Source organism: Amborella trichopoda, chromosome 4 (assembly GCF_054954075.1).
Source record: "Amborella trichopoda isolate Santa Cruz 75 chromosome 4, AtrichopodaSantaCruz75HAP2 v2.0, whole genome shotgun sequence".
NCBI lineage: Eukaryota > Viridiplantae > Streptophyta > Magnoliopsida > Amborellales > Amborellaceae > Amborella > Amborella trichopoda.
This window is the reverse complement of record NC_142339.1, coordinates 3925217-3949269: the sequence shown is the minus strand read 5'-3', so window position 1 is coordinate 3949269 and position 24053 is coordinate 3925217. Positions and strand designations below refer to the sequence as shown.

The window sequence follows — 24053 nt, the reverse complement described above, 5'->3', positions numbered from 1 at the left end:
AGTCGGTGCAACTTCAGTCGAGTCGTGTTTCGACTATCTATTAAGTCGTGTTTCGATTATCTGATCTGTCCTCACTGCTGAGATGTGTTTCAACTTTCTCTCTACTGAGTCGTGTTTCGACTATTTGATCTGTCTCTCTGCCGAGCCGTGTTTCGACTCTCTGATCTGTTTGATCTTTTCCAATAGTTTCTGAAGCCATATGTTCTCGAGGCCTATTGAATTGCCACTGCTCTCTTTCATAGCATATTGAATTTGAAGGGGAGTGTGAAAAGAAATTATATACTATATATCCAATTAATATAGAAGGTATATATTGTAATCAATTAATATGGAAAAAGTGGGATATTGTACCATGAATATTATCGTAAGTTTAGGTATAGTTTAGTTTGAGAGGGAGTGTGAAATGAAATTATATATTGTATATTTAGTCAATATAGAAAAGGTATATTGTAATCAGTAAATTTGGGAAGGTTAAGATATTGTGTTTGTTTGGGTATAATTTATATGTCCATTATTTAGTTTTTATTAGTGTCCTTTGTACACCGAGTCTCTATAGAGAAACCGGAGACTCTTCCTCTCACTGTGTACATCGCATTTTCACTCTCTCAAATGAAATTTCTGAAATAAATGGCTCACATTTTGTTCTTTCTTTTTTTTATCTTTTCATCTCTCTGACAGGAAATTTGAGAAATAAATGGCGTACATTTGTTCTTTCTATTTTTACCTTGTCATCTCTCTCTAACAACCTCTCTCTCTAGAACAACTCCTCTCTCTCTATTTATATATAGTAAGGATACAGGGAGTTGAGCTTTTGTGACTGGAATGGAAGATTGATCAAAGCTCCACAGTGAAAAATACGCCACTAGATTGAAGATGAAAGGTATTTTCTGCAACCATTCTACCAACTAAATAGAATACCAGGTGTGTGAGTATGTCCATGGCACTTTTCTTGAGCTTTTTGTCTGAAATTTGATTAGAAAAGAAGGCGTAGAACTACAAGTGTGCCTCTTGTTTAGGTTGAAATTATTTTTCTGAGAAATTCGATGGAATTAAGGGATTTTTAGGCTTATTTCCATCCGATCTTCCTTTTGCTTTCTCTGTTACAAGCAAACAAAAGAAGGAATTATGGTAAATAACACAATGTAGGAAAAAAATGCTTTCTAGTAATTTGTAACCTTTTTTTTTAATTCCTTGGTATCAGTAACTGATCGAGATGATTTTTCATTTCTTTTCTCAATTTTTCTTCCTTAAATTTGACAAAAAGAAACAGGTTTAAAACATGTTTTCTAGTATTTTGTAACCTTTGTTTTTTATGCCTTCGTATCAGTAACTGATTGAGATGATTTTTTATTTTTTTAAGCAATTATTCTTCCTTAAATTTAACAAAAAGAAACAGGTTTATGCGTAATTTTAGGGATTCTTTGGCAACTTTTTATGAAATAATGAACACGAAAAGAAGAACTTTGTTGATAATTATCTCTTTGTTTTAGTTAAATATCAAATTTATTCAGAAAATTTTTAACACTGGGATGCTCTGGATGTCTGGATTTTTCTGCGTCAGTTCAAGCTTGAAATGCAATATATTTTTCTTCAAATTTTGCTTAAATTGATCCACTAAACCAGATTAAAAATATGAATAAATGAAACCAGGTTCATGAGCATCCTCTGCAATAGTGGAAAATATGAATAAATGAATATTTTTCTGCAATTTTTCACCCAACTCATAAACCATTGTGATTTTGCATCTCCTTTTAGGATTAAAACAATTAGATTGAAAGCTCTTTTCTCTGCAATTCCAAGGAAATTCAATGGTAAAATCATGTTTTCTTTTCAATTTCTCTATGTGAAAGGCTAAAATAATATGTATCTTTTCCGCAATTTTTTTTTGAAATGTAAACAAAAATCCTGGTCAGTGAGACATTAGAATGAGCCTACTTTTATCTGCAATGTTCTTAAAAAAAAAAAAAAAAAAAAAGCTAAAACCACGCATATGACGAATTTAAATAAAAAATAAAATTTAGTTCCCTTGAAAGTAATAGAAAACAAAAATATTGGCCTGAAATTTAATGAGAAAATGAGATTTGTTTCCTTCAAATATCTTTTCAAACTCGAAAAAAGAAAAAGAAAAAGAAAAAGAAAAACACCATGTCCATGCTTCACTCTGCCTATATCGCATCCTGACCGTTCGATTTCACCCCCTGTGCCCAACGGCCCAGAGCCGAGATCAGACGAATCTGGGCCTCTGTACCGTCCAATTCCTGAGGGAACATCTCAGCCGTTGATCATACGAGTTGATTCAGATGGCCCTGAAGTGTCACTATCAGTAGCAAGAGACAAATTTTTCCATAAATTTTCAAGAGTTTGTAAGGAAAATTACGAGCTTCAATTCCAAGAGAGGAGTAATAATCGGACAAAGCTCAATAAAGGTACGGTCCTTTCAATTATCCCCGTAAATTTCGGTAAATTTCTGCAATCTTTCGTGTATGGCTTGTTTTCTTCTAAATTGCATTAGGTTTCATTGAATTTCAGCGGTTTTTAAATTGGTGCATTCACCATGTTCATTTACTGGATACAAGCACACAACCGTATCATTCCTTAAATGTTGGTGATTTTTTGGATAGATGCATGGTATGCTTTAGAGATATTTCGGTGAATTTCGGCCTTTTTTTTTTTTTGTTCCCTAGGGTTTCATGTTTGTCCTTTTTTTCTTTTTTTTTAAATTAAGAAAAAAAAAGTTATCCTGGTTAAGATGAATCTCGTCGAAAATCTCGACAACCACAATCATGAATATGAAATAAATTAAATATTTTAGATTTTGTTTATAGACTTTTTGTCGTCATCCATTTCATTTATTTACGGAAATTAAATATTTTAGATTTTGTTTATGGACTTTTTGTCGTCGTCCATTTCATTTATTTGCGGATCATCACGGATACGCAATGTTTGACCTACAAAATCACAACGTTGAAATGTACATAGAGTGACTTGAGATGTGCTTCAAGAGGGATCCTCATAAAATAAAACGACTGCATTTGAATACGGCCTCATTTTAACTTTTTCAAGTGAAGAAATCACATTATGGAACTGGGGCTGTAAACAATCAAAGTAAAACACACCTTCAAGTAGTGTTGAGAAATGTGGTTTTAATACCGGAGATCTTTGTGATAGCCTTATAATATATTTTCATCTTTAATTATAAAATTTAGTGTAGATCGAGCAGATCTATGAAAATTTGAGAATCTTGAAAATTAACGGTCCAAAAATACGTTACAAAATGCACTATTTCTATAATTGAAATCTATTTTTTTCTCATGTCCATGCATCTTGAGGTCGAGATGATCAATTTGAGGGTATTTGAGCATCAAAATAACTTTTTCTAGTGAAATTGTTAAGGTGCACCTTAATTTGATTATTTAGAACCTCGCACTTGTATGAACTTTTTCCTTTGAAAAATAACTCTCACATGATCCTTTCTTTTTCTTTTGGTTTGTTCATTGGTGAGATTTACCTTGTGTTGCAATTGTCAAAACAAGATCAAGACGTTCCTGATCATTTTGTAGTCATGGATCCAGTGGTGTGATACCCACTTTTTGAATTTCAAACCATAGTGACAGCCCCTTTACATTCGGTGCATTTGATTAATTTATATATGCTCTAATTTTCGACTTTTGAGTCATATAGTCCTCTGATCTGAATGAATGGCCGGGAACAATCATTCACGAATAAAAAAGCATCAGGCTACTCGCCCGCTAATATCACACTTAAAAACATATCTTTTTTCTCATAATCAACCTCCAAAACTTTTTTTTAATGTTAATTCGGGTATTTAATAAAACTAGAATTTTAAACATCAAGATGTGACCCTGAACACCCAAGTTTTGTAGTATAGTTGTTGTATCAAAGCACGTTTTCTATTAGAAGTTAAGGGACTTTTAATCTATCGTATTGTTTTGGGAGGAAATCATGTTCACATACATTGTTATCAATCTCGGTTCTTTTGGTTGCTTTTGTATTTTTTGTGCTTTTGTGTAGTTGACTTAACATAATAAAACAAATTAAATAAAGGGTGTGGTTTGTATAATGCATCAACCTTATACTAATAGATAGTGTTTTGGTGCCGGGAAACTTTACGATGGTTTAAAAATTGTTGTAATATGCAATTATAAAATTTAAAGCTCTAAAAATCATGCATATTGAGTATTTATGGTGTTTTGGTGTCGGAAAATTTTATAATAGTCTAAAAAATTGTTTTGATATGTAATTATAAAAAATTAAAGATTTAAAAATGATACAGATCGAGTAGATCTATAAATACTTGAATATCTTGAAAATAGACGGTCTAGATAATATTCTACAAGATGTCCTATTTTCAAGACTTGAAATCCAATTTCTTTAAATATTCATACATCTCGAGGTGAAGATGATCATTTGGAGGTCTTTATAGTGTTAAAAAAAGAAGAAGTTTTGGTGGGTTTTTTAGCCATTCTTTACTTCAATATAAGTTTGACACCTTACATAAACTTTTTTCTAAAATAAAATAGAACACTGCAAATGATATTTACCCAAAAATACTTTAAAGGTGATAATTGGGTTGGGTTGATCCAAAATATATGACAATAGGTCTTGACCTACAATGAATAGTAGTTTAGCTCGTGCTCTCAACTGTTAGATGTTGATTGGATAGTTGAAAATACATGTTATTATTTCAATTTAATCTTTTCTTAATAAATAAAATTAATATAAAACCTTGTGTATATATATTACATAATAGGGGATAAGAAAAAATATAAAATAAATATTTTACAAAATATAATATAACCAAACTACCCTTAAAAATGATGGGGTAATTTGGTTATATATTAAATTTTTTAAAACAATTTTTTTTATATTTTTATATTATGTGTTATGGTCTCAAAGATATATGCCTAAAATTTCATACTAAACTGATTTGTAGAAAGAATAAAATAAAATTCAAATATTAACATGCAATTTCAACTATCTGATTAAGATCCGATGGTTGGGAGCACACTTAAACTACTATTCATTTTAGGCCATGAGTTATTGTTAACTTTACACACATATAGGTTTTTATATTGTTAACACCCTATAAAATCATATAAACAGATGATTTAATTTTGATAAGAACTGACCTGCCCCGGGGTGTCAGGGTCTGAGGCAGTTGACCTGGACACAGTTGGGTCTTGGGGAAGGTTGAACCGACCCATTTGGGCCCCTATTCAACTTTTGGTTGAGACAACGCAGTTAGGTATTCCTAACCCTAACCGGATGACCACTAAAAACGGATTTTTTAAAATTGTTTGCAACTATCTTAACAACCCCCCTGAAAGGGATCATGTATAGTACATGCTTAATCATGGGTGGTTTTACTAAATAAATAAGGAAAATTGTTTCGAGCGGGCTGGACTGCATTTCTACAATATGCGGTCCAAAGGTATAGGACGGATGCAAATAAGTGGTCCATCTAAAAACAAGTGTAAAAATATACAGGTATATAAAGGATGCAAATAGGTGGTTCATCTAAAAACAAGTGTAACTAACTGTCTAAATATTTTCTTAATTTAATTATTATTTTTAATTTTCAAATTTTTTTTTCATATTCATGTTCTCCATGTTAAAGATTATATATTCTCTGAAAATTAAGATTAAATTATATTTATTGCCCAACCCGCATTTCTACAATATGCGGGCTGGCCACATGGTAACCGTGTCCAATGATTAATGCTCGTTTTTTTTTATTTATAAATGAACTAGGTTTGGTGGACATGCACACCGGTATACAAAAAGAGTTGTAGCATATGAGGCAAGGAAAAATGACCATAGTGAAGCTTAGAATTGACTTAATTAGTAAAGTAATGTGAAAAATAATAACAAGCTATACACAAAGGTGGTCAGGGTGCCATAATTGACACTGTTCCAAGTCAACATTAAAAAAGAAAAAAATGGGTAAGACAAGCAATGATGTATGTGCTCAATTATAAAATCTTTTTAATTTCTTAAATTGGTTTTCAATGATCGCACATGATACATGTAGATCTCTAAATTTGGGTTATAAAATATATTAGTAATATTTTCTATCATAAATTTTTTTATATTATTTATAAGAAAAGCTTTCTATGTTCTCCTACAACATAGAAGTTCCCCTTATCCAACTGTCCATTTTTGTTATATTATTTATAAGAAAAGCTTTCGATGTTATCCTACAACATAGAAGTTCCCCTTATCCAACTGGGGCTAAGATTGTCCAATCACAATATCACGTTTTTATACTATTTTATTTTTAATTTTTTTATATAAATTATTTTACTATTTTATTTTTAATTTTTTTATATAAATTATTTTGGCATCAAATTTTGGATGCCCATTCCTCTATTAAACTCGTACTAAAGAATAATATAAAAAATATATATTTTCAATAAAATAAAATAACAAAAATACCTCTGAAAGTTTCAAGGGGCATTTTGATCATTATTTTTATCGAAAAATTATTGTTAATATTTTTTATAGGTGCGCCCCAATGAGAAGATGACACGTACCAAATTTTATATCCAAAAAAATTGTATTAAAAAATACTAAAAATAAAATACTTTGAGCCATTGGATCTAAAATCAAACGGTGAATGACTCTCTTGATAAAAAATGAACAACCGGATGGTAAAGGAAGGACATAACTCCTATAACGTAGGGAAAGGACCGAACTCCTATATTGTCAGAGAACATATAAAGCTTTCCCTTATTTATATGTTATACTTCAAAAGTCGGAAGCCGTAGTCCATGTTAGAAAAAAATTGACCTTTGATCCATATTAAAGTAACTATCTATAGTTTATTGTACTTTATTTTCATATATTGTTGTATTAGATGAGTATGTCTAAACTTTTGTACAACACACATGCTTCTTACTTGTAGTTTTTTTACTTGTAGTTTTTATGTGTAGTAGCTTTGAAAGGTGTTTGAAAAATCACATATCTTACTTGGGACCAGATATTTGCAAGGCAAATCTAGGGGTCTACCTTTTTATATATTTAATTATTTATTAAAAATCCCAATTCCCACTCAAACTCACTCAAGTTATATGTTAGGCTTTGGTTGAAAACCTCAAATAGTGACGTCTGACTTTTTGAAGAGAAGATGAAAACTATGACCTAATCGCCACCTTGCCCTCTATTCTCACTGTTAACATATCCCCTTTTAAAAAAAAAAAAAACTTAAACTTATGATCCCTTAATTGCCACACAATCCTATCATATGAAGTACATAGTAGATAAACATCATAGGTTGCATTATTGTACGAGCTTCTCAGTACCCCACGTCCCTTGTCATGGCTATAATAATAGAGGATAGGGAGCCCTAATGGCTTTTTTTGTTTTATTCTCATTGTTATTTTGTATGTTTTGCTGAATACAAAACACTCACAGGTCTTGCTGACATACGACATCTCTCCCTCACCTCACCCGCTCTGTCGTTTCATACCACTTTGTCTCATATGGTTGTTAAATTTGACGCGTGAGTGCAATTTGCTCGTGCGGGACTATAGTATGCATTTACTTCTTCGAGTTAAATGACCAAAAGAATTTTTGCATAGCTAGAAATTTGGGAGCTGCCTTAGAATCACAAGTTGTGTATTTTCAAAACAAATAAATTTAGATTTTCTCGTCTCGTATAAATTATTAATTTTTTAATTTATTTTTAATATGTCCCCAAATTGGGGATCCCGAGTAATTCTTAAAATACTCCTAGTTGGGTATCTCCTCGCTTGGTTTATGAGCCCCTGGACATATCCCTCACGGGTTACCTATTACATACCCCTGAGAATGGGACCAACGATAATTTGTGATGAAGTCTTGGGACTAGTATTATCAAAGATCAGATCAGCTATCAAACTAGTCAGAGGTTTAGTTTGGTCCAATCAGTTTGATTGTTGGTTGAATTGGATCGAAAAAAAAAAACAGATACACGATAATTTTAAATATAAACTATATTAAAACAATTTCCAACTTCATTTCGTCGGTAAGCCACTTAAGACTAAATGGCATGACTAGTTAAAACTAGTCAAACATTGATTTTTACATGCTTTTAACCAAACTTAATTTTTATTTTGTACCATATCAGCCGAGCATCATTTGACGGTCCACTTGGTGTTTTAAAACCCGGATCAAGAGTGCAGATTGGTCATATATTAGTCTGATCCATATCTCCAGTCCGTGCCTGTTTAATTGATTCTATGGTATAGGAATCGGTTTTAAAATAATTAAATAATAATTTTAAATTAAAATTAAAAATTGAAATGGCCGGGACCTGCTGCTTCGAACGATCTAGATCTCGTAGTTCCCTAACAGACTCGCCTTGTTCTCTGATAGAACCAGGTGAATGTACCAAAATTAGATTAATTCCCTGATTCCCAGTTCCAACTAGGAACATAATAGGTCCCCACCAAATCCCAATCTTGTTGATTCTCGATCTAGTTTGACGGTGTTTAAGACACATTTTTAACAATCTAAGGATCACTTTGAATTATCTTGGCCCCGTTTGATTCTTTGGAAATGGGTATCTTGGGGAGATGCCTCTCCTGGAATTGGTTTCTCCTAGAATTGATATCTTTAAAAATATAGGTGTACGCTGTTTTGAACAGACTTACCCCAAGTTCTTGGGTCCCAGACTCTCTTTCAATCTCCCGTGAAATTGGAATTTCCAGCAAAAAAAAGCTTACAACATGAAAATCAATCTCCATGCAGAAATGAGACTCCCGCCCTGAAAGGGCTTCCAAACAACATTTACTTGCCGTTTTCCATAGAAACGGGTCTATTAGAGAGGGAACCGAACGGACGTAAAGAGGAGTCACTTATCTTACTACCCTTAACTTTCCTTCTCAATTTTTTAAGTGCATGAATGATTTTTTTATGCAAATATTTACGGATTTTCAATCTCAAAAGTCAAAAGTCATACCAGGGTGGGCTAAATGCTCCCTCTTGAGCAAGTTGTACACTTGCTTCCTTTCACAGATGACTTGGGAGGATTATCTTGATATGAAATTCTCGAATCCACTTAGGTCACGACCACTGCATGAGTATTTTCATGAAAATAAAAGAATGATTTCCAAGACACCCTCTGTTCAATCCTAGGACATGGTTTCTTCAGGCACTTCGTAGTGCATAGAGAACTTTTTTATTTTTTTTTAATTTTTAAGTCGGTGGCTAGATTGAGTGGGTTATGTTCTCCATAATTTGGGTCCAAAAAATGCTCCCACTAAGGGTTCACCTGGGGATCAAATGTACAATTTGATCATGCCGGAGCTATAATCTTATCCATTTAAAGATAGAAATAAATAGAAGGGTTTGGTAGGTGGTTGGTCATTGGATATATGGCAAGTGTAACCCCTTCTTCAAAGTTGGTGGCTAGCTAACTGGGGTAAAAATGGCTGGCAAATTATGACCAAGTTAATGTATTTGGCATTATAAGGGGCCTCTCATTTCTAGAAACTTGTCCTTGTCTGATGAGGAGGTGCATTTAAGGGATTCATAGTCATGGGACTTGTTTTTCTATTTGGGGCCAAGTTCCTCTCTAATATTAGATATCACACTCCTGTGTAAAAAGAATTTCACCTTGTAACAAAAGTAACTGGTGGTCTCTTTGTATACAGTCCCCCCATCTTTATCACAAGGAGGTCATAAGTATTTATAGTCATCAGATGTCAAAGTTGGATGGATGGCTTAGGGTGTATTATGAAGTTCGAAATTTTTTTTTTTAAACTTTGAGTTTAGTCTACAATACATTAACAACCACCCGTTTTGAAATCCAATAGACAAGAATGATTGTGAACTAACTGAACTGAAAGTAAACTAAATACTCTCTTTGTATATTTTTCCTTCACATATTTAGTTGAAAGACTTTTCAAAGATGAGGCAAAAATAGGATGATAGGAATATTTATCCCCCGATTTGGATGTTAATCATTTGAAATGATTGGAGATGCCCCATTTTCATGAGAAAAATATCTTGGAAACAAAATTTCAAGAACCCAACAGGTATTCCTAGTCATGTGTGTTACATGTCTCTTATGTTTTTAGAGTCTAATGCTTTTGGAAATCAAAAAATAGATCTCAAGAGCCGTGAACAAGGTTAGCGTTGTTTACTTTTAAATGAGGCTGGGAGATTTGGTTGATAAAAATTGAGTTTGATAATTTCATCAAATGAAGACAATGATCAAATAGGAGGAAGGAAAAATTTGTAGGAACCTAGTCACAAATAACTGGTTGAGGATATTTTTAGGTGGGGAAATTGCAAGAATGTGTATAATTATTAGCTTGTATGTGTATGGTTATGAGCACGCCAGTAATTGTATGCATTTGTGGCTTTTCATTCTCAAGGTCTGCCTACAAGCAGTATCACAAGTGATAGTATGTGTATGAGCATGTGTTGTGCGTGCATGTATGGGTACATTATTTAAGCTCACACTAAAATAAGACACTCCAAACAAAGAAATGCAAGACAGTGCTGCTGGACTGGCCATCGTATTCGTACTGGTGAGGGTTTTGATAAAGTCAAATGAGTTCAAACCATTGATTGAAGCTGCTGGATCGATTTTTAGCAAAAATGAAAGAAAATTTGATATGATAGTTTAAAAATATAAGTTGTATTTTAAAAAATTTTGTAACTTTATTTGGTTGGTTGAATTGGCCAAAACTAGCTAGTCAAATCGGCCAAAATCAATTAAACATTGTTTCTGATTGGTTCTCAATCAAACTCAATCCTTACTTTGGATCAAATTTGCTAAGGTAGCAGTTGGTCCGACCATTTAGACTACTAGATCAGTTCAATCTTTCAATCTTGAAAACTATGGCGCGAGATCTCTATGGGTCTAGGGATATCCAGCTATTCAATGGTCAGGCAGTTGAAGTAAGTTTTATTGCTTGACAATATTCTCCATTGATTTTCAATTGATAGTTTTGGATTTTGAGACACATAAATTGGTGTGGTTTTATAAGGTGTCAACATTAAAAAATTGGCGCCTCACCAAATCCTATCAAAAGATGCAGTTTCTTCGTTGGGAACTCCTATTATGGCCTGAAAATTTATTTACACTCTTAATTATAGAATTCAAATATAAAAAAAAATGATGTGTATCGAGAAGATCTATAAACAATAGAAAACCTTGAAAATGGATGGTCCAGATAATTTGTCATACGATGCACTTTTTTTTTGTTTTTTTTCATTTCCGTATATAATTAGGTGGAGATGACCAGTTGGAAGGTTATTCGAACAACCTTTTCTAGTGGCTGTTTTGAGGTGTGCCTTCCTTTTGTAGTCCAAAATTGACAATTTATACAAACTTTTCTTCTTTTTTTTTTTTTTCTAAATTATATGTGTGGAGATACATAGGTATGCTTCCAATAAAAGAAACATTTCCACATGTGGCAATTGTTATTTTTTGCCGTTTTGGTCTATATTAGTATAGTTAAAAGCAGGTAAGAGAATGGGTTGGTAATGGCCTGGTTGGCATTGCTTGGGCGGCCATGCTTGGTCTGATCCTAAAAAACTAGGGCCTAGGTAACCAAATGTGGTCCTAGCAGTAGGCCTGACGTTAAGAGTTAGGGCTGGCTCAGGCCGAGGCAACATCCATGACAAGACCGGCCTAGTTTGGCCTTGTCCTTTGTCTATTATTTTGTATTTACTTTTATTATATCTAGCCTAGCACAGCGGGTCATGTCAGCCCTATCAAGGCCGGGCCGGCCCTCTAGGGTCAGAGAGTGTTTTACTCAAGGGAATGGGCTTCTCTTACCATTATCAATTAAGTGGCAGTGCTATGTGTCTTTAAGGAGAGAGGACCAGTTCTGATATTTAGAAAACAATAGATTGTGGGACACATAGCAGCTCTCTCTTTCTCTCTTCACATGTTGCGATGACTGCTAAACAAATTTATACACCATCATTAATTGGGCCTGAGTGCTATGCTCGCTTACCAAACCAAGAAAAGAAAAACTATATGCATATAAAATATACCCAAAGCTCCAATTGCATGTGTAGCATAAGGTCACCTGCACTGTATAACAATAATAATAGAACTATATGGAATGCAATGTTCACAATAGGTTGGGGATTTCCACCTATACAAAATACTCCAGGAAAATGTTATATAAGGTGTCAACCTTATACTGTACAAGCAAGGTGTACTTAAAAAACTCACTAGAGAAGATTGTTTTTGTGCTGGAAAATCTTCAAATCAATCGTCTCGACTAGAGATTGACAAAAAAGCAAAAAAAATAAAATAGAAGGGAATTTTTAGTCCTAAAAATAGTTTAGCACATTATCTGGACCCTCCTTTTTTAAGATTTTTAAGTGTTGACAAATCCACTTGATCATCACTATTTCTAAAACTTTAAATTTCATAATTGGGGGCAACAATAGATTTTCATATCATCTTAAGGTTTTGTGGCACCAAAAGTGTATTTTGGCATAATTTTGAAGTGCACTTCAATAGTATAAGGTTGACACCTTATACAAACCTCACCCATATTTTAAATACCTTTGCCATTTTAAGATGTATTACTTTAATAGTATAAGGTTGACACCTTATATAAACCTCACTCATATTTTAAATACCTTTGCCATTTTGAGGTGAAGGTGTCACCCATACTTTAAATATTATAAATACCTTTGTCATTTGGAGGAATAAACCACTTGAAAATAAAAAATCAGTAAAAAAAAATACAAGTATAAGGATTCGAATCCTCCGCCACTCACCACAAAAACAATAGAAGAAAGAACCCACAAAAAGACTCTCTCTCTCTCTAACATGTTAGAATGAGACGTTCAACCTCTTTAAAACTTCTCCAAAAACAAACGTCCTACTCTTTCTCTCTAACATGTTAGAATGAAGTAACTAACTTCCAATTGTTATTTAACAAAAACCTTCCTAAAACACCTAGTAACCTACTCTTGATAACCTTCATCGCCAATTCATGTTGAGATCTAATCGTTCTAAAAAAAAAATCGAGTGCGATAATCTCGACTGCATCAAAAAGAAAGATGAAGAGCATCATCTCAAGTTAGGAAAATCTATGAATAGTAACCTTAATCTCAACTGCATCAGGAAGAAATATGAAGAGCATCATCTCAACTTAGGAAAATCTATGAATAGTAACCTTAATCTCGACTGCATCAGGAAGAAAGATGAAGAGCATCATCTCAAGTTAGGAAAATCTATGAATAGTAACCTTAAAGAGAAACTAATAAGGAAGAGAGAGAGAATCATCTTAGGTCAGGGAATTTATGAACCTAACCTGAAACAGAAACTAGTAAGGAACATATAGGGCTGGTAATGGCTGGGCGGCCCCGCCATGAAAAAAGTAAAGCCGGGGCCACAACCTATAGTAGCTAGGCTAGGGCTTGTGTCAATCCAAATTGGCCAGGCCCGACCTTACCTGTTTTGTTTTTTTTTTTTTTTTTATATTTTTTTCATTTATTTTTGACTTGAACCGATCCGGCCCGACCTTAACTAGAGCCTGGCCTCGATCGGCTACACAAAGACAAGAGCCAGGCCATGGCTCAGGCTGGGTTGCCACCCTTAGAAGGAAAGAGAGCAAACAAGCCACATTGAACCCAAAAGTTCGCTGAAACTATCCTATTTTCTAGCTATGATTCACCAGACTTTAGGGAATATCTACGAAATATTCGACTAACAAAATATCGGTAACCTTATCATAAAGGGAAATTATCATAAATATACATTAATTTTTGTAACCTCAACTTTCATAAACCACCTCGCCCCCACCCTTTTTCCATGATAGTATTACCGTGAACCTAATTATGACGATTTAATTACTGCAAAAACTAATCCATGTTATACAGCATTTTAAGTACCGTCATACGTTTTTACGGTACTTAAAATACCGTATTACAAGGTGGGTTAGTTTTTAAGGTACTTAAAATTACCATATAACATTTTAGTTTTTACGGTACTTTAAGTACAAATGCCGTATTACATGGTGGGTTAGTTTTTAAGGTACTTAAAATTACCATATAACATTTTAGTTTTTACGGTACTTTAAGTACCGTAATTGTGCTTCACGGTAATACGATTATCGTGAAGATTTATTTCGATAAAAAAAAAGAGTCAAAATTGAAGAAAAAGGATATAGAAAGAGTTTATAAAAATTAAAGGATTTTTTCTAAATATACTTATATTTGTCATAATTTCTCTATCATAAATAAAAAGGTTCATATAAAGCCTAGGCTCTAAACAATCAAATCAGAGCCTACCTCAAAAATTTCACTAGAAAATGCTGTTTTGATGCACAAATGTCGTCAAATTGGTCATCTTGACATCAAGACTCATAGACATTAAAAAAAAAAGATTTCAGGCTTTAGAAATAATACATATTTGTAATGTATTTTTGGACCGTCAATTTTCAAGATTTTCTAGTTTTCATTGATCTGCTTGATCTACACTATTTTTCAAGTTTTAAAATTTATAATTAAAGATGAAAATATTTTTTAAACCTATCATAAAAATTTTTAATATTAAAATCATATTTCTTAACACTATTTGAAGGTGGGCTCTACTTTGATTGTTTAGAGCCTCGCTTCTCTACAAACTGCACCCTATCATAAAAGTTTGATTGTCCTTTAGTCCCCTCTTTTTGGAACAACCCAAAATATTCCAGTCAGTTGCAGAAACGGTTCTGTGTCCGCTAGCTCTAAAATTTAGGTCTCTTGTTATAGTCCGCATATTTTCTAGGGTGAAAAATCCAAAATTTCGCAAAGATTTCACCAAATTTCGGCTCCCCGCCAATAGTCTCTAAAACTCCAAATTTAAGGATTCATGGCCTGTATTTTGCAGAAAATCTACATTTTAGGAAATGTTTTATTTTTTTGCTTGATTTTAGCAAAATCCCTCAAGGTTTTGAACTGAATTTCTTTAATTTTTGCTCAAATATTTGCAAAGATTGAGCCGCAATAGTGTCGAATAACGAAATCTCCGTGACGTTTATCCGAAATATAAAAGTGGGTTTGACCAGTATAAGCACTTTCGCCGAAGTTCACCGAAACTTTTTAAAGAAACGACCGTGTTTCTTGTCTCTTTGTGTTTCTTGTGGACGCTTTTGCCTTTATCGCCTTTTTACCCGGCCTCACCGCTGACATCACAGGTTTCCTTTCTGTAGAACGAAAAGGGCGGACATTTCAGTCTTATCAGGTAAAAATTATTCATGAAACTTCGAAAAATACCCAAAATTCCGAAACTTTTGGCCGGCATGGAGATCCCCTTATCAGACCTTGCTGGATTTTTTTAAGGCTGAAATTTATTCAAATTCACGTTCTCTCTCAACCCAAAAACTCAAATTTTAATTTACTTCTCTCTCGACATGGTAATGTAGACAGCCCCTTATCAAGGCTTTTGCTCAATTTTTGAAGGCTGAAATCTCCTGAATTCCACGTTCTCTCTCCTGTTTTACCACCCAAAAAATTCAGCTTCAATCCCTTTAGCTATAGTAGTTGCTTTGGAATCTCAGAAACCCAAGAGGCAAAACTCTTTATTTTAGATCTTGCTGCCAACTGATTTGTCAAAGGAGACTTGCAGAGAAATCTCTTCTAAAAAGGTTTAAACTCCAAGTTCTCTTTATTTGGAGCCACGAATTTAATGAGAACACATGAACGATTGGCCACCTGTATCTTACTTGCCCTCTAGGCCACTCGTTCTATAAGAGAAACCAGAAAACGAATTATTGGGCAACCCAAACCAGTATTTTTGATGTTGGGTTCTTTTTAAACCTGTAATTCTAAGCTTCCTGTTGGAGAGGTTTAGCTGGTTCAGTTGATTTCTTTAGTGGGTGGGGAATATGGAAGGTGGTGAGGGAGCTAAGAAGCCATTGCTTGGAGGGAGTGCGAGAAAACCAAGGCTTTATCATAGGATTTCTTTGAATACATTAAGGGGTGATTTTATATCCAAGCTTCCTGAAAAGGCGAAGAGTGGGTTGGATCCAGAGAAACCATTCCACATTGATGTGTCCAAAATCAAAGGGCTGTCGGAAGGTGAGTTGGGATTCTGTGTTTCAACGTGGAGGAGCGCATTTCATGGAATTAAGGCCTATTACTTTGAATTCTTGTGTCAAATGTGCCTGACTTCTTTTGTTCATCCTGTACTGCTTTTGTTATAATTTAGTGATAGTTTTGAGGTATTGGACTCTCTCTGTCTTTGACGCCGATGTGTCTATTCTTCCTTTCTCTTATGTGAAGGAAATTCTTTCCAAATTGTTCAATTATTCTATGAAAATTGTCCTGCAACCTAAAAATGTATGTAACTATGGCAATAACTGGCATCTGTTAGGCTTGGGTTAGATTATACGTCTCAACTTATTTGTGTTCTCCTGATTTATATTTTTCCTGATTGTTAAACAAAACTAATATTGAAGTATTGAGCGGTGCTATGTTGTGGCAAAGGCCAAAGTTTCATAGCCTTCAACTATTTATTGCAAAGAGGGATTGATAGGATTGAAATTTAGCAAGCTTCTTCATTTTCAAATACACAAAAAGATAATTGGAAAGCAGAGCAGTGGGACTAAAGCTAGGGATGCATTTCTCATCTTTCTTATAGAAGACAAACTGTGAATTTGACACACATTAAGCATCGCCAATTTGCACTTTATTCTGCGCTCTTATCATGAAAGAGGTAAAAACAGCCCTTCCTTAATAAATATCCTCCAGGGGACATAATAAAATTTCACACGCACAAATGCATGCTTGCACGTGCGCACAAACACACATATCAGAGAAATTGTATTCTTAGCGGCATTTGTTTTCTTTTCTTTAACATTTTGATATGATTTTACTGCACCAGGGGAGAAAGAGTACTATGAGAAGCAGTTTGCTACTCTAAGATCATTTGAGGAAGTGGACTCATTGCATCTGTCCCATAGTATTGATGAGGATGAAGAACTTGAAGAGCAAGCCCAACATGAATATGCAATGAAGATATCCAACATTGCAAATATACTTTTGCTAGCTTTTAAGGTAAAACAAATCTATTAATTTTTTTGTCCTATTATGTACATGATAGAAACAGATAGTGGGAATTCAATGATCTATATTTTATTTAAATAATATGCTTTTGCTTTTGTATATGAGTGTGTCTCCTTTTGCTTGATAAAGTTATAAGATGTCATGTATGATACTGCATGATGTTTCCCAAAATCGATATGGTAAAGCACTAGAAAGGATTTATCAAGCAACTAAAGAAACCACGAGGGCCAATTTGCAAGCTATATTAATCATCTTTGTCATTTAACACCAAATTTCTCGCACCCAAGGAGATATCAAGGGAGACCTTAGTAATGTTATCATCTTAGGCCTTCTCCATGTGTAATTTACAAACAAGATTGTGGCCAGCTGGCAATCCATCCCTTATTTGCTTTATACAAAATCCCTTTCAGCAAGGAAATAATGATTCCCAACACTTCACAAAGCCTGTTGGAGAGGACCTTCTCCAGGATTGGGTATACAGCATTGAGAAGGCTAATGGTAGGAACTAAGGCCACTAAGTTAGTATTAATCCTTGGATTGATCACTATTTGCTTATGGAATTCCTAGTACATAACCATATTTTCTTGCTTGTGAACCTCCAAAAAGTCCTGAAATAAAGTTAATAGAATGCCCTTTGAGCGCAGGGGATGTTCCTCCTTAATGCAATAGTGGTCTAGTCAAGCTTGGGCTCATCAAATGCACATTCTCACCAAAGGTGTTGGTCTTTAGGCCATCAAATTGATGTCTCAGGATGTAACTGTTCTCAACGGCTAAGGAGAGAAGCCAATAGTAGTTGTCCTCACCCTCTCTTCTTTTCATCCTCTTTCATAGCTAATTTGAGAAGAAGGACCATCCTCTTGTTATTACCTCCTGCTGTAGCTACGACATCTGAATCTACTTTTCATGTTTTGATTTCTCCTTGAAATTTTGGGATTATTTTACTAGAGAGGCAATGTCTTGCAACTTCCATAGTGCAAATTCAACTAAAACATGTACATAAAAGGATGCTTTCTACCAGACAGGAAAATAATGAGACTCTGTCTTCCTTTCCTTGCGCACCAAATGAAATTGAGATACTGCCAAAATGCCTTTTTTTATTTCTTTTGGATTTTGAAAAAAATGAGTTTTTTTTATATTCATGAGCTGTGGGAAAGAAGGATTCATCTCATTTTGTTGGAAATTTTCAAGTACCTTGCCTTGCGCACTTTTCCTTAGACCTTTACAAGGCATAGTTCTTATGCTTGTCTCATACAATTTGCTGTATAAGTGTGCAAATTCAATAATCTTTAACCTAATACCACCAGATTTCATTCCAATTTTTTCTGTGCACTTTGAGGGAATTGCTTAATGTCGAAAACTTCCGTATATTCCTACACTCCTTTAGTTCAGTTAAACATTTTGTCACGTACAAGTTGCTCTTTTACAAATTCAAGATTCTTTAACCTAATCACCACCAGGTTGTCCTCCAGTTTTTCCTGTGAAATTTGAGAGAATTGCTGAATGTTGAAAAGTTTCAAATGTTCCTACACTCCTTTAGTTCAGTTGAAAAATAGAAACAGAGATTCTCCCTCAAATACCTGCATGTGTCTAGTCATCTAGTGGTCCCGGTACACACATTTGTGGTTATAGAATGTCTAGATATATTATACTTTTTCGTACCAGAATGTGAAGATTTGTTCAATCTGAGGGTTTCAGAGAACCAAGATCTCATTTATGCTTTCCCTTTTTGTAGCTAGACCATAATAAGAAGCTGATGCAAACTAGCCATGGATAATGCGATTCCAAGGATCCTTTGTGCAACTCCTATGCGTTTATTTAACTTATAATGGACATGGGAATGCGTTCATAAATTATAGAAGCCAATATTGTCAATTTTGGGGCATGTAAAGTTTAAGTTGTGTCTGATGTTCATTGTGATGCTTCCCATGTGGCATCTTCAGTATTAAATGTTAGTTGGAAATGCTCGATTTCTGTTCGTATTGAGCGTCAGCTTATTGAAAAATCTTACATAGTGAAGGGATCTAGTTTTCTAATGCTAGGGGTGCTGATTAAATTTGAGCCTCTTTTCCTTTCTCCTTTTTTTTCTTTTTTTTGAGAGTGGTTCCATTTTCCCTTCTTGCTAGGCAGTGTCTTAATAGATGCATTTTTTGAATTCTGGAATTTAAAAGTGATCCAATTCAATACCCTTTTTATTACTTATTTTGGGATATGTTCTGAAGCTTGGTGGCTTTTTCGATAATGTAATCTGGAACTGTAAATTTTCACAAGAAGGTTTCATTTCTCAAAGTTTTACTTAATGATCTCAAAATTGTAGGCACTAAGTGGTATTCATGGATTCCCCTTTGTGACTGCTTTGTAATGGACTACTTCAGGTATACGCGACAATAAGGAGTGGATCCTTGGCAATAGCTGCATCCACATTGGATTCTTTGTTGGATCTCATGGCAGGTGGTATCCTCTGGTTTACACATCTGTCAATGAAAAGCATAAACATTTACAAATATCCCATTGGAAAGCTTCGGGTACAGCCAGTTGGTATTATCATTTTTGCTGCTGTTATGGCCACTCTAGGTATGTGTAGTTATTTCATGGATCTCGTCTCTTGTGATAAATTTGGTTAATATTTATTGATAAACAAATGATATTAAATAAAAGTATATGTTATCTACTATAAAATGAGTGCATCATGACTGAATAGATGAATGGAACTCATGATATAGCTTGAGAAATAGGAATTTACATAATAATTGTCTAATTCATTTGTATTTTCTTGGGGAACTTATCAAAATACATGTTAAGAGATTAGCTATTTAACATTTTAGCCATATCTTTTGGTTTAGTTTCAAAATACCATCAAAATACACCGGACCATGAGTTGAAATGGTTTAAAAAGGGGTGAACTGTCAAATTGTTGAAAGTGGTGTTTTGATAAATTTCTTTATAGAATTGCTTAATAAGTTGGAAACTGCAAATAACATGGTATTTATTTCTCAATTTCAGGCTTTCAAGTATTTGTCCAGGCACTGGAACAGTTGATACAAGATGAAGTCAAGGCTAAAATGAGCTCAGAACAATTGGTGTGGCTATACACCATTATGTTGACTGCTACTTTTGTAAAATTGGGCCTGTGGATTTATTGCAGGAGCTCAGGAAACAAGATTGTTCGAGCTTATGCAAAGGTTGTTTTCCCCTATTAATAGTTATTGAACTCTTATTACTTGCTTTGTTTTATTTATTCTCTGGAATTCTCAGTCATTTTCTCACTGATCCCAATCTGTGAAACTGACTGTATGTTTCAGAAACTTCTTTTTCCTTGTGGGCACGAGTGACTGCTGATTTTGAAAAAAGAAATCCAGAACAACATTGTTTCTCATTAAACTTATAAAAGTTTTGCAACATCTTTATTAGAATTTTTCTGAAAAAGGAATTTTTTTATAGAACATACTGGTTCTAAAACTTCCCTTCTACCTCACCCTCTCTCATTGCATTTGTGGAGATTTTTCGGTTGTTGATTCTCTCTCTCTCTCTCCCCCCCCCTTTCCTTTCCTCTTCTTGCAAGAGGCCTTGCACCAGTTAGGGAGAGAATGGGTTTCAAAAATGACATTTCATCCTCACCCATAATATGATAGGGCAGTTTCTCATTTTTACTTGAACTATGTTATCTTCGTGATTCCCATAAGCTCTTTTCTGTTTCTATTATTTTCTTCTCTCTTTCATTTATTGATACTTTTCTCTTTCTTAAATAAGTAACTGATTTTTCTTTTCCTTGGTTGCACCATCCAGGACCATTATTTCGATGTTGTAACCAACATCGTGGGTCTAGCTGCAGCTGTTCTTGGTGATAGATTTTACTGGTGGATCGACCCAGCAGGCGCCATTGTTCTTGCTGTTTATACTATAACCAATTGGTCAGGAACTGTTTTGGAAAATGCAGGTTGGTTTTCTAACTCTATGTTATGACTAAGTGTGAGTGTTGAATCCTATTCTCTTTTGGTGGAACCAATTAAGCTACAATTCTAAAGAGAGAGTTGACCAGTGCTTCATGTTTTGAAATCTTATTCCATTCTCTCTACTGGGTGTGGTTATTATGGTGACACCATGGGCTTTATCCAGGGCACTAACCAATTTTTTTGGGATTGAATTCCCAAAACCACTGTAATTGACCTCCAAATCCATTTTCACCCAAGAAAAGTGGTTTGAAGATCCTAAAAAGGATATTCTGCTTGATCTGGAAAGGATGGTCAAGAATAGATCTTGCGACACCAATCAATATGGAGTATTTTTATGGCTCCAAGTTCCTTTTATATTTTTACAGATCAATGATCTTGGTGGGGAAGCGAATGGATCTGCATTTGAGGCGTGACCACCAAGTACTTTTCCTATTATCCTTCAAAAATTTGGGGTTTCCAGGCTAATAAACATAATTTCTACAAATAAACCAAGTCTCATCCCATATCTCCTTGTGAAATAAAGTGGAAACCACGCCTGTTTTTCCACACCTGATTCTTTATTTAGTATGAGTAAATGTTTCAATTGTGTATAGGGTAGTGTTACCGTGAAAGCCCTGCCTTAAAGACCATGTGCCCCCACTTCAAAATCTATATATTTCTTGCTTGTTTACCAAAATCATTCTAAACTCCTGCATCTCCATTTCTGCCCTAGAGAAATGGATTTGGAGCTCTAAAATAATGTAAATCTGAGTGATCTAGGGTACAATGAAATGGACAATCCAGATTACATGCTGATATAACATTCAAGATGGCGCATTTTAAAGCTTCAAATCCTTGTTTTTCAGAATCTTGATCTTGGGGGTCAAGAGGATGGATTTCCTGACATTTTGGTCCTCAATCATCGAAAATGTGAAGAAATGAGGGGGCACCACACTTTCTCAGCTGAGGATGCCGCCTCACTAATTATGTATATATTGTTTTGTCCAATATAATGCTCGCTATATTAAGTAAATACCTAGTAAAGATTCGTTTTGTTCTTTTGTCATATGGGTATTGCAAGTTTGGCTTCCATCCTACTTGTAAAATAGATAAACAAGACAATATTTACAATTACAAGTATAAAAGATACATATATTTTGTAAAGTTTCGTAGAAACACAACAAAATAGAGTTACATAAGAAGAGAAATATTCTACTCTTGGAAGTGATACATTTAATCCTTGTCAACACATCCTTGTTTGGAACCTTGGTTGTGGGTTTTGTTACTTGAACTATTTCTTTTATAGACGACAAGCTTGGCTGTGATTTGTTGCTTCTCACAGTTTTCGTTATTTGCCATATTTGCAAATTTGTTTTTTTTTTTATAGCAACCATATTTGCAAAATTTTGTTGAAATGTTAAAAAATCTTGAACTATGTTTTAATTTCTCAGAACTTATTTGTTATGAATTATATGAATCCATTGCTTACTTTTAACAGATTTTTCTCTTACACAAGTGGTTTACTCTTGCAGCTTCCTTGGTGGGTCAATCAGCCCCTCCTGAAATGCTCCAAAAGCTGACATATCTGGTCATAAGGCATCATTCTCAAATAAAGCGAGTGGATACAGTGCGAGCATATACTTTTGGTGTTCTCTACTTTGTTGAGGTTGGTAAATTGCATTTCTCATGTTTGAGCTTATACACCTTGACAAGTGCTATACTCACCAAGCTATACTCACCAAGCCATTGCAAACTATGTAACTAAAACCTTGGCATCCAAAATACTTGGATGAGATATTTCATCTCTCGGACACTTTTTAACATTTTTTCTTGAAAATTTTACTGTAGAAATCCATAATTTCACTTGAAGTTCTGTCTCCCACTCTCTTTAAATGGTATGCGACATGTATTTGAAAGGCGAATTTTGGGATTGACCTTTTTGACACGTGTGTCAATGTCAGACATCGACACTCATCCATATCCTTGAAACATAGCTTGCAAAAGTTTCTTTTGTAAGGGGATTGTCTGTCATTTGCTCAGATTAATGGTAAAAATATCTTTGCAAATTATTAGTTAAATGCCTAGAATTCAAAGGTGTTCTAGGCTTTTGATAGCTAAATGTCAACGATGATATGATTATTTTGTTTCTGCCCCTGATAAATATAAAAATAATCCCCATCCCCACGCTCCTCTAAAATGGTTTGCAACGCGTAGGTACAGGTACTACTAAGACATTATAAAAGTATGGCATTTCTTGTTAGGACATGGGGTTTCAAAAGGGAACATATGGAAACTTTCTGCCCTGTGCCAATTTTCTTCTTGCAAGAAAGAGAGGAGCATTTATGTTGTTTTGGAGAGAGAGAGAGAGAGAGAGTAATACAAGGGGAAGATGAGTTTACACCAGAAGCAAAAGTCAACTTATGCATGAGACCTTTTGGAAGCTATTTTGAGAATGACTGGTTTTTGTACATGTGCAATCGAACAGGTTGACATTGAGTTGCCTGAGGATTTGCCTCTGAAAGAGGCGCATGCAATAGGAGAGTCCCTCCAGATAAAGATCGAGGAACTCCCCGAAGTCGAGCGCGCATTTGTCCACCTTGATTTCGAGTGCGATCATAAGCCCGAGCACTCTATCCTCAGCAAGCTACCCAACAGTCAGCCTTGACAAATTCAAATGAGGTTTCTACTTGACCTTCAAAAGATTTCTCTCCTAATATGAAGAAGCGATTCAACTGGTACATGATCAGAACTTAGTTGTAGAAAAAAAGGATGAGTTTTTTGTATCACAGAATCCTTATCCATGCGCTGAATATCATCTGATATGTCTGACCTTCAAGTAAGGACTCATCATGAAGGTACTACTAGACAATCCTGATGTACAAAGGTAGTGCCGATTTGTGTTTCACGAAATATTTTTTTTGGTTTTTCGAATTGTCTTGTACTATAGAGATAGAGAAAAAGAGAGGTCTTTTTTTTGGACGTGGTTTCTATGCGGCCAGCCCGCATATTGTAGACATGCGGGCTTGGCAATAAATATATTTTTTAAATATAATTTGATCCTATTTTGTAGAGAATATATAATCTTTAACAGGG

At 34.5% G+C, this 24053-nt stretch overlaps 1 protein-coding gene across 2 annotated transcripts; it reads left to right on the top strand.

The window, feature by feature from the left end:
• Positions 1 to 820: 820 nt before the first annotated feature.
• LOC18439322 (Cation efflux family protein) lies at positions 821 to 23939 on the top strand. 2 transcript variants are annotated; one of them, XM_011626973.3, is made up of 8 exons: positions 821 to 880; positions 2217 to 2426; positions 16850 to 17022; positions 19404 to 19602; positions 20032 to 20210; positions 20815 to 20965; positions 22493 to 22626; positions 23446 to 23939. In XM_011626973.3, the coding sequence occupies exons 1-8, from the start codon at positions 874 to 876 to the stop codon at positions 23623 to 23625; spliced, it is 1233 nt and encodes a 410-aa protein (XP_011625275.1). In that variant the 5' UTR covers positions 821 to 873; the 3' UTR covers positions 23626 to 23939. The 2 variants fall into 2 exon arrangements, with proteins under 2 accessions (XP_011625275.1, XP_006849552.1); XM_006849489.4 differs by lacking the exons at positions 821 to 880; positions 2217 to 2426 and adding an exon at positions 14589 to 16044.
• Positions 23940 to 24053: the final 114 nt, after the last annotated feature.